Genomic DNA, 15,446 nt, shown 5'->3' with positions numbered 1-15,446 from the left:
GTATCCAGGGAACTGGGCACCCATGGACCCAGATGTCCATGGACCCAGATGTCCAGGGACTTGGGTGTCCAGGGACCCAACATCTGGGCACCCAAGGCATCCGGGCAGCCGGGCACCCCCGTGTCCATGCACCCAGGAATCCAGGCCATCCCAACATCTAGACCAGCCAGACCCCCCCTCTACCCACCCAAGGTGGACCATCCAGGACCACCCCCATCCCTTGGGGACCCAACCGTTCTCCCCCCACCCAAACCTTGGCCACAACCCACTCGTCCCCTCTCCTAGCTGCACCCTGGTGTCCGGACCCTTCCCTCAGTTCCGGAAAAAAACGCCCGTTATCCGGATCGTACCGATCTGGAAGTAGGAATAAGCCGCCAAAGGTTCGTTGACCAATCGGTCGCGTCGAGGGTTGCGGGGCTTCAGGTGCATGATGTCGCTCTCTGCCCTCTCATAGGCCAAGGAGACCGAGGGGAACTGTGGACCCGGGTTTTTGGGTGAGGGACCCAGGTGTCCGGGAGGGACCCCTTGCATCCCGTTGGGAGACGCTGGTATTTGGGAGAGGGACCCGACCCTTGGGGTGAAGGACCCAACTGTCGTGGTGAAGGACTCAAGGTGTCGGGGTGAAGGACCCAAGTGTCTGGGTGAAGGACCAAGGTCAGGGTGAAGGACTCAAGGTGTCGGGGTGAAGGACTCAAGGTGTTGGGGTGAAGGACTCAAGATGCTGGGGTGAAGGACTCAAGGTGTTGGGGTGGAGGACTCAAGGTGTCAGGGTGAAGGACTCAAGGTGTTGGGGTGGAGGACTCAAGGTGTCAGGGTGAAGGACTCAAGGTGTCAGGGTGAAGGACTCAGGGTGTTGGGGTGAAGAACTCAGGGTGTTGGGGTGAAGGACCAAGGTCTTGGGGTGAAGGACTCAAGGTGTCGGGGTGGAGGACTCAGGATGTTGGGGTAGAGGACTCAGGGTGTTGGGGTGAAGGACTCAAGGTGTCGGGGTGAAGGACTCAGGGTGTTGGGGTGAAGAACTCAAGTGTCGGGGTGAAGAACTCAAGTGTCAGGGTGAAGGACTCAAGGTGTCGGGGTGAAGGACTCAAGGTGTTGGGGTGAAGGACTCAAGATGTCAGGGTGAAGAACTCAGGGTGTTGGGGTGAAGGACTCAAGGTGTTGGGGTGGAGGACCCAGGTGTCCGGGACGGACCCAAGGCACCCGGGTGGGAGACCCCGGCATCCGGGAAGGACCCCGGTGTCTGGGTGAGGCACCCAGATACTTGGGTGAAGAACCCCAACATCCATAGGAAGAAACCCCAAATCCATAGGAAGAAACCCCAAATCAATATGAAGAATCCCCAAATCCTTATGAAGAATCCCCAAATCCATATGAAGAACCCCCAAATCCTTACGAAGAACCCCGGCTCCTGGGTGAGGAACCTCAACGACTGGTTGATGGACCCCAGTGGGGGGTGGGGGGGGGACACCCTGGCATCCGGGTGGGGGGACCCCGGGCACTCACGATGTCGGTGCAGAGCTCGATGAAGAGGATGGTGATGCAGCCCAAGGGCAGGGGGACGCTGGCCGTGATGTAGATGAGGTAGGGGGTCAACTCGGGGATGTTCTTGGTCAAGGTGTAGGCGATGGACTTCTTCAGGTTGTCAAAGATCAAGCGGCCTGGGAAGGGTGGGGACGGCGTCACCGGGGCGGTGTCACCTCACGGCACCCACCCCCCGGTGTCCCCAGCCCCACCTTGCTCCACGCCGGTGACGATGGAGGCGAAGTTGTCATCGAGGAGGATCATGTCGGCCGCGTTCTTGGCGGCGTCGGAGCCGGCGATGCCCATGGCCACCCCGATGTCGGCCTTCTTCAGCGCCGGGGAGTCGTTCACCCCGTCCCCCGTCACCGCCACGATGGCGCCCTGGGGACATCGGGACGGGAGAAGTGAGGGTTGAGGACCATCCCCATGTCCATCAAGGTGGCACCTTGGGGACAGAGGGACCAAAGAGATGGGGACAGGGACCATCACCATGTCCATCATGGTGGCACCTTGGGGACCGAGGGACCAGGGAGATGGTGACAGGGACCATCACCATGTCCATCATGGTGGCACCTTGAGGACATGGGGAGTGGAGAAGTGAGGGTTGAGGACCATCACCATGTCCATCATGGTGGCACCTTGGGGACCGAGGGACCAGGGAGATGGAGACAGGGACCATCACCATGTCCATCATGGTGGTACCTTGGGGACAGAGGGACCAGGGAGATGGGGACAGGGACCATCCCCATGTCCATCATGGTGGCACCTTGAGGACATGGGGAGTGGAGAAGTGAGGGTTGAGGACCATCACCATGTCCATCATGGTGGCACCTTGAGGACATGGGGACCATCCCCATCGCCAACGTGATGGCACCCTGAGGACAAGGACGCTGAGGGCACCTCTCTGGTCATTCCAGTGTCCCCAGTGACCCCTTCCCACCAGGACTGGTGGTGGCTTTGGGCCATGCCCGTGTCCCCCCCCAATGTCCCCGTGTCCCTCCAATGTCCCCCCAACGTCCCGAAGGTCCCCACCAGCCGCTGGCAGCTCTCCACGATGACGAGTTTCTGCTGCGGCGACGTCCGGGCGAAGACCATCTCGGGGTGGGCGCGTAGAAGAACCTCCAGAGCTTCCGGTGTCATGGACGCCAGCTCCGCTCCCGTCACCACCCGCGCCCGTGCCTGCCTGGGGGGGGGACGGACACACGACCGGACATCTGGGTCACCCCCCACCAGGACACCTGGGTCCCTCCAGGACATCTGGGTCCCCTCTCGGACACCCGAGTCCCACCTGGGGTCCACTTGCTCAAGGGGCACGCGTAGACGAGCTGCCACCTCCTCGGGGGTCTCGCTGCCCTCGGAGATGATGCCGACGGCCGCCGCGATGGCCTTGGCCGTGATGGGGTGGTCTCCGGTCACCATGATCACCTGGGGACATCACGTCCTCATGTGTCTCCATGTTCTTCCATGTTCTTGATGTCCCACCATCCCCATGTCCCTCCATGTCCTTGATGTTCCCCCATCTCTACGTCCCTTCCAATCCCCATGTCCACCTTCTGTCCTCATGTCTCTCCATGTTCTTCCATGTTCTTGATGTCCCACCATCCCCGTGTCCCTCCTGATCCCCATGTCCTTCCATGTCCTTGATGTCCCCCCAACCCCATGTCCTTCCATGTCCTTGATGTCCCCCCATCTCTATGTCCCTTCCAATCCCCATGTCCATCTGTCCCCATGTCTCTCCATGTTCTTCCATGTTCTTGATGTCCCACCATCCCTGTGTCCCTCCTGATCCCCATGTCCTTCCACGTCCTTCCATGTCCTTGATGTTCCCCCAACCCTCTGTCCCTCCGTGTCTCTCCATGTCCTTGATGTCCCCCCATCTCTACGTCCCTCCCAATCCCCATGTCCACCTTGTCTCCATGCCTCTCCATGTTTTTCCATGTCCTTGATGTCCCTCCATCGCCACGTCTTTCCACGTCCCTGATGTCCCCCCATGCCCCTCCACGTCCTTGATGTCCCCCCATCCCCACGTCCCTCCCTGCCCCTCCACGTCCCTGATGTCCCCCCATCCCCACGTCCCCCCCACGTCCTTCCACGTCCTCCACGTCCCCTACCCTGATCCCGGCCGTACGACACTTGAGCACGGCCTGGGGGACGGTGGCCCTGGGTGGATCAATCATGGACACCAGCCCGGCGAAGCAAAGTCCCACGGCCACCTCCGGCAGCGACTCGGGGTCCGTCCCCGCTGCCACCGTCCCCGCCGGCAGCCAGCGGGCGCAGAACCCTTGGGAGGGACAAGGACGGGGGGGGACACACACGGGGTGACGTTGGGACCCGAGCGCATGGGGGCGGTGCACGTGCCACCCTCCTGCGCACGTGTCCTCCATCCCATGTCCCCGCACTTTTCCGTGTCCCCCCTCCATGTACCCGCGTCCCCCCCATGTCCCCCCCTCTCCTCCATGTCCTCCATCTCCCTATCATCTCCCCCCAACCCCATTTCCCCCCCATCTCCCTATGACGTCCCCCCATCCCCATCTCCCCATGGTGTCCCCCCATCCCCACGTCCCCCCCAACCCCATGTCCCCATGATGTCCCCCATCCCCGTGTCCCCCTCAACCCCATTTCCCATCATCTCCCCATGATGGCCCCCCGTCCCCATGTCCCCCCCAACCCCATCTCCCCATGATGTCCCCCATCCCCATGTCCCCATCTCCCCATGACGTCCCCCCATCCCCATGTCCCCCCCAACCCCATGTCCCACCATCTCCCCATGATGTCCCCCATCCCCACGTCCCCATCTCCCCATGATGTCCCCCATCCCCATGTCCCCCCAACCCCATGTCCCACCATCTCCCCATGATGTCCCCCCCATCCCCATGTCCCCCCCAACCCCATCTCCCCATGATGTCCCCCATCCCCACGTCCCCATCTCCCCATGACGTCCCCCAACCCCATCTCCCCATGATGTCCCCCATCCCCATGTCCTCCCCAAACCCATTTCCCCCATTTTCCCCCATCTCCCCATGACGTCCCCCATCCCCATGTCCCCCCCAACCCCATGTCCCACCATCTCCCCATGATGTCCCCCCCATCCCAATGTCCCCCATCCCCATGTCCCCCTCAACCCCATGTCCCACCATCTCCCCATGATGTCCCCCCCATCCCGATGTCTCCCCATCCCCATGTCCCCCCCAACCCCATGTCCCACCATCTCCCCATGATGTCCCCCATCCCCACGTCCCCCCAACCCCATTTCCCCCATCTCCCCATGATGTCCCCCATCCCCATCTCCCCATGACGTCCCCCATCCCCATCTCCCCATGATGTCCCCCATCCCCACGTCCCCCCAACCCCCTTTCCCCGATGTCCCACCATCTCCTCATGATGGCCCCCCATCCCTATGTCCCCATCTCCCCATGGTGTCCCCCCATCCCCACGTGTCCCCCCCATCCCCATTCTCCCCGCCATCCCCCCCTCCCCCCCACTCACCCAAGACCCTCTCCCCGCGCCCCCCCAGCTCGGCGTAGGCCCCCTCGAAGGCTTCTCGCCATTGGGCGTCCAGGGCCAGCTCCTGTCCCTTCAGCAGCACCGTGCTGCACCGTTCCAGCACCCGCTCGGGGGCACCTTTCAGCACCAGGAGTTGCCGCTCTCCCGCCTCGTGGACCGAGAGCTGTCGAGGGACACGGATGCCCGAGTTCCCACCTGGATGCTTGGGTCCATCCTGGAGATCTGGGTCCCCTTCCCGGACACCTGGGTGCCCTCCTGAACCCCATCCCAGATATCTGGGTCCCCTTCCTGGTCACCTGGGTGCCCTCCTGACCCCATCCCAGATATCTGGGAAGGGGACCCAGATATCTGGGACCTCTCCTGACCCCATCCCAGATATCCATGTCCCCTTCCCGGACACCTGGGTCCCATCCTGAACCCCATCCCGAACCCCATCCCAGATATCTGGGACTCCTCCTGACCCCATCCCAGATATCTGGGTCCCCTTCCTGGACACCTGGGTCCCCTCCTGAACCCCATCCCAGATATCTGGGTCCCCTTCCTGGTCACCTGGGTGCCCTCCTGACCCCGTCCCAGATATCTGGGTCCCCTTCCCAGATATCTGGGACCTCTCCTGACCCCATCCCAGATATCCATGTCCCCTTCCCGGACACCTGGGTCCCATCCTGAACCCCATCCCGAACCCCATCCCAGATATCTGGGACTCCTCCTGACCCCATTCCAGATATCTGGGTCCCCTTCCTGGACACCTGGGTCCCCTCCTGAACCCCATCCCAGATATCTGGGTCCCCTTCCCAGATGACTGGTCCCCTCCTGACCCCATCCCAGATATTTGGGTCCCCTTCCCAGACACCTGGGTGCCCTCCTGACCCCATCCCAGATATCTGGGTCCCCCTCCTGAACACCTGGGTGCCCTCCTGAACCCATCCCAGATATCCGCGTCCCCTTTCCGGATACCTGGGTCCCCACCTGAACCCGTCCCAGATATTTGGGACCTCTCCTGACCCCATCCCAGATATCTGGGTCCCCTTCCTGGACACCTGGGTCCCATCCTGACCCCATCCCAGATATCCATGTCCCCTTCCTGGACACCTGGGTCCCGTCCTGAACCCCATCCCAGATATCTGGGACTCCTCCTGACCCCATCCCAGATATCTGGGTCCCCTTCCCGGGCACCTGGGTCCCCTCTTGACCCCATCCCAGATATTTGGGCCCCCCGCCCGGATCCTTGGGTGTCCCCATCCCGGATTCTTGGGTCCCCCCTCACCTGGAACTTGTTGGTGGAGTTGAAGGGCAACTCGGCCACCTTGGGGAACCGTCCCCGCGCCTCCGACACCGACCCCACCGTCACCTCGGCGAACTTCAGCAGCGCCGTCTCCGAAGCGTCGCCGATGACCTCACGCTGCAAGGGGCGGGGCTTAAGCGGGTGGGGCTTGGGCAGGGGCATAAGGGACCCATATCCCTATGTAGGGCACCTATGGGGGAGGTCTTGGCCCCTATATGCCTTTCCGAGCCCTATATAGGGCGCCTATGGGGGTCCTTGTGTTCCCCTTTCAGCCCCATATGGGGCTCCTATAGGCATCTATATGACATTTCCAGCCCCTATAGGCATCCCGGCTGCTATATGCCCCTCCCAGCCCCATATAGTGCCCCTATAGGAGTCCTGGTCCCTCTACACTTCTCCCAACCCCATATAAAGCCCCACAGAGGGTCCCTACATGCTCTCCCAAGCCCCACAGAAGGTCCCTAGATGCCCCTTCCAGCCCCATATAGGGTCCCTATACAGCCCTCCCAGCCCCCTATAGGTCTCCTATAGGACCCTATACGTGTCCCACCTTGGCCACGGGGACGTTGTCCTGCCCCGGCTTGAACTGGGCCCTATTGCAGAGGGTGACGACGCGGCTCAGCATGGTCCACGTCTCCGACGATTGGTCGAAGCTCTGACCTAGGTGGGACGTAGAGGTTGGGGTGGGGGGGGTCATCTCGGGGGGGGTGTGGAGATGGTGGTGGGGGGTGGACCCGGGCACGCGGCTCACCCGATTGGTCCTCGGTGGTGTCGGCCGTATGGATCTGGTTGTCGAACCAGAGATGGGCCACCGTCATCCGGTTTTGGGTGAGGGTCCCCGTCTTGTCGGAGCAGATGACCGAGGTGGAACCCAAGGTCTCCACCGCCTCCAGGTTCTTCACCACGCAGTTCTTCCTCGCCAGCCTCTTCGCCGTCAGCGAGAGGCAAACCTGGAGGCGCGCAAGTCCCTCAGCACCCTGGGGAATGCTGGGAAGCCCTAGGGCACCCATGGGACCTCCCGTGGTGGCCTTGGAGCCACGGGGACCTCCAGGAAAGCAGTTGATGCCCGTGGTAACCCGTAGGGACAACCAGAACCCTGGGTTGTGGTGGACCCATGAAGACCCTCAAGAGTCCCAGGTGATCCCATGAAGACCCTCAAGAGTCCCAGGTGATCCCACAAAGACCCTCAAGAGTCCCAGGTGACCCCCATGAAGACCCTCAAGTCTCCCGTAGCACCCATGCTTTGTGGTGGGACCCACAGCTCTACGGCTCCAACCCCCGTGATGCCTCAAACCATACCGTGACAGTGGCCAGCAGCCCCTCGGGGACGTAGGCCACGACGATGGCCATGAAGAAGACCATGGCACGGAGGAAGGTGTAGCCGATGACCATGGCCACCACGAAGAAGGTGGCACCGAAGAAGATGGCGAGGCCGGCGATGATGTCGACGAAGTGCTCGATCTCGATGGCGATGGGGGTCTTCTCGTTCTCCACCCCCGAGGCCAAGCTGGCGATGCGCCCGATGATGGTCCGGTCGCCCGTGTTGATCACCAACCCCATGGCCGTCCCTATAGGACCCAGATATCCGGGTGGTTTAAGGGATTTGGGTGTCCGGGTGGGACCCAGATGTCTGGGTTGGACCCAGATGTCCAGGTTGGACCCGGGTGTCCGGGTGGGACCCAGATGTCCAGGTGGGACCCGGGTGTCCAGGTTGGACCCAGATGTCCAGGTTGGACCCAGATGTCCAGTTTGGACCCGGGTGTCCAGGTTGGACCCGGGTGTCCGGGTGGGACCCAGATGTCCGGGTTGGACCCAGGTGTCCAGGTTGGACCTGGGTGTCCAGGTTGGACCCAGATGTCCGGGTTGGACCCGGGTGTCCAGGTGGAACCCAGATGTCCGGGTGGGACCCAGATGTCCGGGTTGGACCCAGGTGTCCGGGTTGGACCCGGGTGTCCGGGTGGGACCCAGATGTCCGGGTTGGACCCAGGCATCCGGGTGGGACGCACCTTCTAGGCACATGGTGGAGAAGAAGGCGATGTTGCGGGTCTCCAAGGGCGAGTCATGGGTGCACTCGGGTGACCGCGTCTGGGGCTCCGACTCCCCCGTCAACGATGAGTTGTCCACCTGGAGGTGGTGGTGGGAGGACACGTCTCAGCCTGACACGTGAGGACACAAACTCAACCTGGTCACCCCCCCCTCCCCAAAAAGGGACCCAGACGTCCGGACCCACCTTGCAACCCTGGGCTGAGATGATGCGGATGTCTGCAGGGACTCGGTCGCCTCCTTTGATCTCCACCAGGTCACCGACCACCAACTCATTGGCGTTGATCTGTAGTTTGTCTCCTTCCCGGATCACCGTGGCTTGCTGGAAGTCACAGGACAATCCAGGTGTCCGGGTGGGAACCCAGGTATCCGGATAGGGAAGGGACCCTGGTGTCCTGGTGGCCCCACCTGAGGGACGAGGTTCTTGAAGCTGGCGATGATGTTGGTGCTCTTGAACTCCTGGTAGTAGCCGAAGCAGCCGGTGACGACGACGACGGCGATGAGGGCGATGGCGAGGTACAGCTGGTGGGAAGGGACAGGATCAGGCCCACGGCAGTGGGGACGCAGGGAATCCGGGTACCCCCATCCAAGGGGACCCAGGTGTCCTTCTTCCCCCCCAAGGGTCCTAGACATCCAGATCCCCCTTCCAAGCCCCACAAGTTCTCCCCTCCTGAGCGTTCCTGGCTTCCAGGTACACCCCAGATGTTCTCCAGATGGACCTAGGTGTTCCCCCACCCCAAGATGGACCCATACGTTCCCCCACATGGACCTAAGTGTCCCCAGCCCAGATGAACCCAGATGTTTGCCCAGATGGACCCAGATATTCCCCCAGATGGACCCAGATGTTCCCCCAGATGGACCCAGACGTTCCTCCCGACATGGCCATAGATATGAACCCAGAGGTTCTCCAATCCAGATCTTCCCCAAGATGGACCCAGGGGTTCCTCAACCCATGGACCCATGCGTTCCCCCCAAGATGGACCCAGATGTTCCCCCCGAGATGGACCCAGATGTTCCCCCCGAGTTGGACCCAGATATTCCCTCCTAGATGGACCCAGATGTTCCCCCTGAGTTGGACCCAGATATTCCCTCCTAGATGGACACAGATATTCCCTCCTAGATGGACCCAGATGTTCCCCCCGAGATGGACCCAGATGTTCCCCCGAGATGGGCCCAGATGTTCCCCCCGAGTTGGACCCAGATATTCCCTCCTAGATGGACCCAGATGTTCCCCCTGAGTTGGACCCAGATATTCCCTCCTAGATGGACCCAGATATTCCCTCCTAGATGGACCCAGATGTTCCCCCCGAGATAGACCCAGATGTTCCCTCCTAGATGTACCCAGATGTTCCCCCCAGGGCATCTTCCCCCCACCACAGATGGACCCAGGTGTCCAACGTACGTTGTCGGAGCTGCCGCGGTCACCTTCCCCCTCCTGCACGCCGTAGGCGATGAGGCAAATGGCCGCCGCCACCCACATCAGGCACTGGAGACCCCCGGCCAGCTGCCGCCCAAACTTGACGCACTCGGGGGTCCCCCGCGGGGGGCGGAGCTCGTTGGGACCATCCCGCAGCAGCCGCTCGGCTGCCACCGCTTCTACCAGGCCCTGCCGGGGTCGATGGGGTCAATGGGGGGGTCAACGGGGTTGGTGGGGGTCATGGAGGTGACTGGGGTCAACGGGGTTGGTGGGGTCAACGGGGGTGTTGGGGGTCATGGAGGTGACTGGGGTCAACGGGGTTGGTGGGGTCAACGGGGGTGTTGGGGGTCATGGAGGTGACTGGGGTCAACGGGGTCGGTGGGGTCAATGGGGGTGTTGGGGGTCATGGAGGTGACTGGGGTCAACGGGGTTGGTGGGGTCAATGGAGGTGTTGGGGGTCATGGAGGTGACTGGGGTCAACGGTGTTGGTGGGGTCAACGGGGGTGTTGGGGGTCATGGAGGTGACTGGGGTCAACGGGGTTGGTGGGGTCAACGGGGGTGTTGGGGGTCATGGAGGTGACTGGGGTCAACGGGGTTGGTGGGGTCAACGGGGGTGTTGGGGGTCATGGAGGTGACTGGGGTCAACAGGGTTGGTGGGGTCAACGGGGGTGTTGGGGGTCATGGAGGTGACTGGGGTCAACGGGGTCGGTGGGGTCAACGGGGGTGTTGGGGGTCATGGAGGTGACTGGGGTCAACGGGGTTGGTGGGGTCAACGGGGGTGTTGGGGGTCATGGAGGTGACTGGGGTCAATGGGGTTGGTGGGGTCAATGGGGTTGACAGGGGTCATGGCGTTGACCCCTGGGGTCAATGGGGTTGGTGGGATTGATGAGGTCAATGGGGTTGGTGGTGTCAATGGGGTTGGTGGGGTCAACGGGGTTGACAGAGGTCACGGTGTTGACCCCTGGGGTCAATGGGGTTGGTGGGATTGATGAGGTCAGTGGTGTTGGTGGGGCCAATGGGGTTGACAGAGGTCACAACGTTGACCCCTGGGGTCAATGGGGTCAGTGGTGTTGGTGGGGCCAATGGGGTTGACAGAGGTCACAACGTTGACCCCTGGGGTCAATGGGGTCAATGGGGTTGGTGGGGTCAATGGGGTTGACAGGGGTCACGGCATTGACCCCTGGGGTCAATGGGGTTGGTGGGATTGATGGGGTCGATGGGGTTGGTGGGGCCAATGGGGTTGATGGGTCACAAGGGGTCAACGAGGTTGATTGGGGTCAACGTGATTGGTGGGGCCATGGGTCAACAGAGGTCAATGGGGTTGAGGGTCATGGTGCTGGGAGCTGTGGGGGTTGGCCGGGGTCAGAGGTCAGGGGTCACCCACCTTGGTGATGCTGGTGCTGTACTTGAGCTCCAGGTCGTTCACGTCAAGCTTGTGGTCATCCTGGGGGCACCTGCCTCAGCACTGGCCCCTGACCCCCGACCCCTGACCCTCGCAGTGCCCCCCAGTATAGCCCAGTGCCCTCCCAGCCCCTCCCAGTGCCCTACCGACCTTCCCAGTCCCCCTCTTGACCCCCCCAGTCCTCCCCATTGACCCTCCCAGTCCCCCACTGACCGTCCCAGTTGCCTCCATTGACCCTTGACGAGCTCCCCACTCCCTCAGTTGACCTCCCAGTGCCCCCCCATTGACCCCCCCAGTCCCTCCCAGTCCCGCCCCCCCCCCCCGTCCCCCCCCCCCATACCACATCCATCTCCTTCTTCATGTCTTCCAGTTTCTCCTGCTTGCGGCGGCCACGGCCCTTTTTCGCCGGGGGCGGGGCCTTGCCCCGTGGCCCCATCTCATAGCTCTCCTGGAGGCAGAAGTCAAGGGTCAAGGGTCAGCTGGGGGCGGGTCCCTTCGTCCGTCCGTCCATGCCTCCCACCTCCATCTTTCCCTTCACCTCGTGAGACCTTCTGTCCACGTGTCCATCTGTCTGTCCCTCCATTGCTCCATCCCTCCGTCCAGCCTTCTGTCCACCCCTCCCTCCTTCTGTCCGTCCCTCCCTCCCTCCTGCTGCCCCTCCGCCCCTTCCTCCAGCCTTCTCTCTGTCCCCCCGTCTGTCCCCCCGTCCACCCCTCCATTCCTCCACCCTTCCCTCCATCCTTCTGTCCATCTCTCCCTCCGTCCATCCCTCCATACCTCCTCCATCCCTCCTTCGGTCCAGCCCTTCATTCCTCTCTCCATCCCTCCATCTCTCCTCCATCCCTCCACCTCTCCATTTCTCCATTCTTCCATCTCTCCATTCCTCCATCCCTCCATTCCTCCCTCTCTCCATCCCTCCATCTCTCCTTTTCTCCATCCCTCCAACCCTCCTCCATCTCTCCATCCCTCCATCTCTCCATCTCTCCATTTCTCCATCTCTTCATCCCTCCTCCATCTCTCCATTTGTCCATCCCTCCATTTCTCCATTTCTCCATCTCTCCATTCCTCCATTTCTCCATTTCTCCATTTCTCCATCCCTCCAATCCTCCTCCATCCTTCCACCTCTACATTTCTCCATCTCTCCATCCCTCCATCTCTCCTCCATCCCTCCACCTCTCCATTTCTCCATTCTTCCATCTCTCCATTCCTCCATCCCTCCATTTCTCCCTCTCTCCATCCCTCCTCCATCTCTCCATTTCTCCATCTCTCAATTTCTCCATCCCTCCAACCCTCCTCCATCTCTCCATCCCTCCGTCTCTCCATTTCTCCATTTGTCCATCCCTCCATTTCTCCATCTCTCCATCTCTCCATTTCTCCATTTCTCCATCCCTCCAATCCTCCTCCATCTCTCCATCCCTCCATACCTCCATCCCTCCATCCCTCCATTTCTCCATTTCTCCATCTCTCCATTCCTCCATTTCTCCATTTCTCCATCCCACCATCCTTCCATCCCTCCATCTCTCCTCTGTCTTTCCATCCCTCCTCCATCTCTCCTCCATCCCTCCATTTCTCCATTTCTCCATTTGTCCGTCTCTCCATTTCTCCATTTGTCCGTCTCTCCATTTCTCCATTTGTCCGTCTCTCCATTTCTCCATTTTTCCATCCCTCCATTTCTCCATTTCTCCATCTCTCCATCTCTCCATCCCTCCATTTCTCCATTTCTCCATCCCCCCACTTCTCCATTTCTCCATTTCTCCATCCCTCCATCCCTCCATCCCCCCATTTCTCCATTTCTCCATCCCTCCATCCCTCCGCCTTCTCCACCTCTCCCCTCACCTCCTTCCCCATGGCAGCTCCCGGCAGCTCCCAGTCCCTCCCAGTGCCTCCCAGTCCTCTCCCCACCTCCCCTTATAACCCACCTTGGGGAACCGCCCCAAGGTGACCTCGCCGGGACGCCTGGGTCCCTCCTTGGGGGGGTGATGGGGGGGGTGGGGTGGGGGTGGGGACACCCCCCTCCCTTTTTGGAGGGGAACCAGGACAACCGGGGGGGGTCTTGGGGGGACACCTGGGTCCCCCGAAACACCTGGGTCCCCCCCCCCCCAAAAACTGAGTCACACAGTGGGGGGGGGGGTCCCAAACGCCCCCCCCCCCCAAACCCACAGCGCCCTTGATGCTGTTCCCCCCCCCCCCCCCCAACGCTTATCAGGTTCTGGCTTATCAATTGCGGGGGAGGGGAGGCCCCAGACGCCTGGGTCCCCTTTTGCCGCTCGTTAATGATTAATTACCGATAACTTATCGGGCTCGTCCCCATGAGCTGCGTGTGGGAGGGTGTAATGGGGGGGGGGGGATGTTTTTGGGGACCCACGCGTCCGAGCTCCCATCATGCTTTGCTCTAAGCTTAGCTACTGCTGGGGGGGGGGGGGGTGTAACCAGGCATCCTGGCACCGCCACCCCCCCCCAAAAAAAAACACCCCACCCCAAAACAACCCAAAAAAAGGTCCGGGACTTCCCATCATGCTCCGCTGTACCCCATAACCACCGTCGCCCTTGGAGGGGACGCGGGTTTTCGGGGCCCCACGGCGTCACCCTGGTTTTGGTTGGGTGAACCCAGGTGCTCGTCACGCCTTCCCCCCCCCCCCCCCCAAAAAAAAAAAAAAAAAAAAAGGGGAACCCAAGCATCCGGGCTCCCATGATGCTTTGCTCTGCCCACCACCAACCCCATGGGGACCCAGGTGTTCCCAGTAAGCTTTGCGGGTGGATATGGGGGGGGCGGTGGTGGTAGGATGGCGTGACCCGCCCCGGACGCCCGGGTCCATCGCACAAGACCCGTCGGGACGTTTGGGGTCCTCCAGCCTTTGACCTCAACTTGGAGAAGAGGGGGGGGGGGGGTTGTCAGGTGAGACGGGATTGGTCCGGATGCCTGGGTCTTTTTGGGGTAGGGGGACCATGGGGTGGTGGGACTCGGACGCTTGGGTGCCTTTGGGGTAGGAGGTCTATGGGTGGTGGGATCTTTTGGGTGGTGGGTCCCCTTGGGTGGTGGGACTCAGACGCCTGGGTCCCTTTGGGGTGTCTATGGGGTGGTGGGATCTGGACGCCTGGGTCCCTTCAGGGTAGGAGGTCCATGGGGTGGTGGGACCCATCGGGTGGTGGGACTCGGATGCCTGGGTCCCTTTGGGGCGTCTATGGGGTGGTGGGACCCGGATGCCTAGGTCCCTTTGGGGCAGGAGGTCTATGGGTGGTGGGATTTTGGGTGGTGGGACCCCTTGGGTGGTGGGACTTGGATGCTTGGGTGCCTTTGGGGCAGGAGGTCTATGGGTGGTGGGATTTTTTGGGTGGTGGGACCCCTTGGGTGGTGGGACTCGGATGCTTGGGTCCCTTTGGGGCAGGAGGTCTATGGGTGGTGGGATTTTTTTGGGTGGTGGGACTCGTACGCCTGGGTCCCTTTGGAGTGTCTATGGGGTGGTAGGAACCAGACCCTTAGGTCCCTTTGGGGCAGGAGATCTATGGGTGGTGGGATCTATCGGGTGGTGGGACCCCTTGGGTGGTGGGACTCATACGCCTGGGTCCCTTTGGGGTGTCTATGGGGTGGTGGGATCCAGATGCCTGAGTCCCTTTGGTGTAGGATGTTTATGGGTGGTGGGATCTGGACATCTGGGTCCCTTTGGGGCAGGAAGTCTATGGGTGGTGGGATTTTTTGGGTGGTGGGACCTCTCGGATGGTGGGACTCAGACGCCTGGATCCCTTTGGAGCATCTATGGGGTGGTGGGATCCAGACGCCTGAGTCCCTTTGGTGTAGGAGGTTTATGGGTGGTGGGACTCGGACGTCTGGCTCCCTTTGGGGCGTCTATGGGGTGGTGGGATCTGGACACCTGGGTCCCTTTGGGGCAGGAGGTCTATGGGTGGTGGGATCTTTTGGGTGGTGGGACCCCTTGGGTGGTGGGACCCCTTGGGTGGTGGGACTTGGATGCCTGGGTCCCTTTGGGGTCTATGGGGTGGTGGGACCCCGGACGCCTGGGTCCTTTCAGGGTAGAAGGTCCACGGGGTGGTGGGACCCATGGAGTGGTGGGACTCAGCTGCCTGGGTCCCTTTGGGGCGTCTATGGGGTGGTGGGATCCAGATGACTTCATCCCTTTGGGGTAGGAGGTTTATGGGTCGTGGGATCTTTTGGGTGGTGGGACTCGGACGCCTGAGTCCCTTTGGGGCATCTATGGGGTGGTGGGATCTGGACACCTGGGTCCCTTTGGGGCAGGAGGTCTACGGGTGGTGGGATCTTT

The 15,446-nt window shown here is 61.6% G+C and overlaps 1 protein-coding gene across 1 annotated transcript in view; it reads right to left on the bottom strand.

Moving 5' to 3' along the window:
* The window catches only part of ATP4A (ATPase H+/K+ transporting subunit alpha), a 36,019-nt gene that overhangs the window by 4,143 nt on the left and 16,430 nt on the right, over positions 1-15,446 (bottom strand). The window contains exons 4-20 of the mRNA XM_075018687.1: positions 11,513-11,620; positions 11,155-11,214; positions 9,756-9,959; positions 8,762-8,875; positions 8,541-8,675; positions 8,317-8,434; positions 7,610-7,878; positions 7,062-7,260; positions 6,861-6,970; positions 6,293-6,427; positions 5,008-5,188; positions 3,633-3,802; positions 2,810-2,946; positions 2,554-2,704; positions 1,734-1,902; positions 1,504-1,658; positions 351-474 (exon numbers count right to left, since the gene is read on the bottom strand). Coding sequence (XP_074874788.1) covers positions 351-474; positions 1,504-1,658; positions 1,734-1,902; positions 2,554-2,704; positions 2,810-2,946; positions 3,633-3,802; positions 5,008-5,188; positions 6,293-6,427; positions 6,861-6,970; positions 7,062-7,260; positions 7,610-7,878; positions 8,317-8,434; positions 8,541-8,675; positions 8,762-8,875; positions 9,756-9,959; positions 11,155-11,214; positions 11,513-11,608 — 2,527 coding nt within the window. The 5' untranslated portion in view covers positions 11,609-11,620. The remainder of the gene's footprint in view (positions 1-350; positions 475-1,503; positions 1,659-1,733; positions 1,903-2,553; positions 2,705-2,809; positions 2,947-3,632; positions 3,803-5,007; positions 5,189-6,292; positions 6,428-6,860; positions 6,971-7,061; positions 7,261-7,609; positions 7,879-8,316; positions 8,435-8,540; positions 8,676-8,761; positions 8,876-9,755; positions 9,960-11,154; positions 11,215-11,512; positions 11,621-15,446) is intronic.

This window comes from Buteo buteo, chromosome 31, assembly GCF_964188355.1.
Source record: "Buteo buteo chromosome 31, bButBut1.hap1.1, whole genome shotgun sequence".
Classification (NCBI taxonomy): Eukaryota; Metazoa; Chordata; class Aves; order Accipitriformes; family Accipitridae; genus Buteo; species Buteo buteo.
Note: the sequence above shows the minus strand (reverse complement) of the source record. Positions and strands in the feature narration are given on the sequence as shown.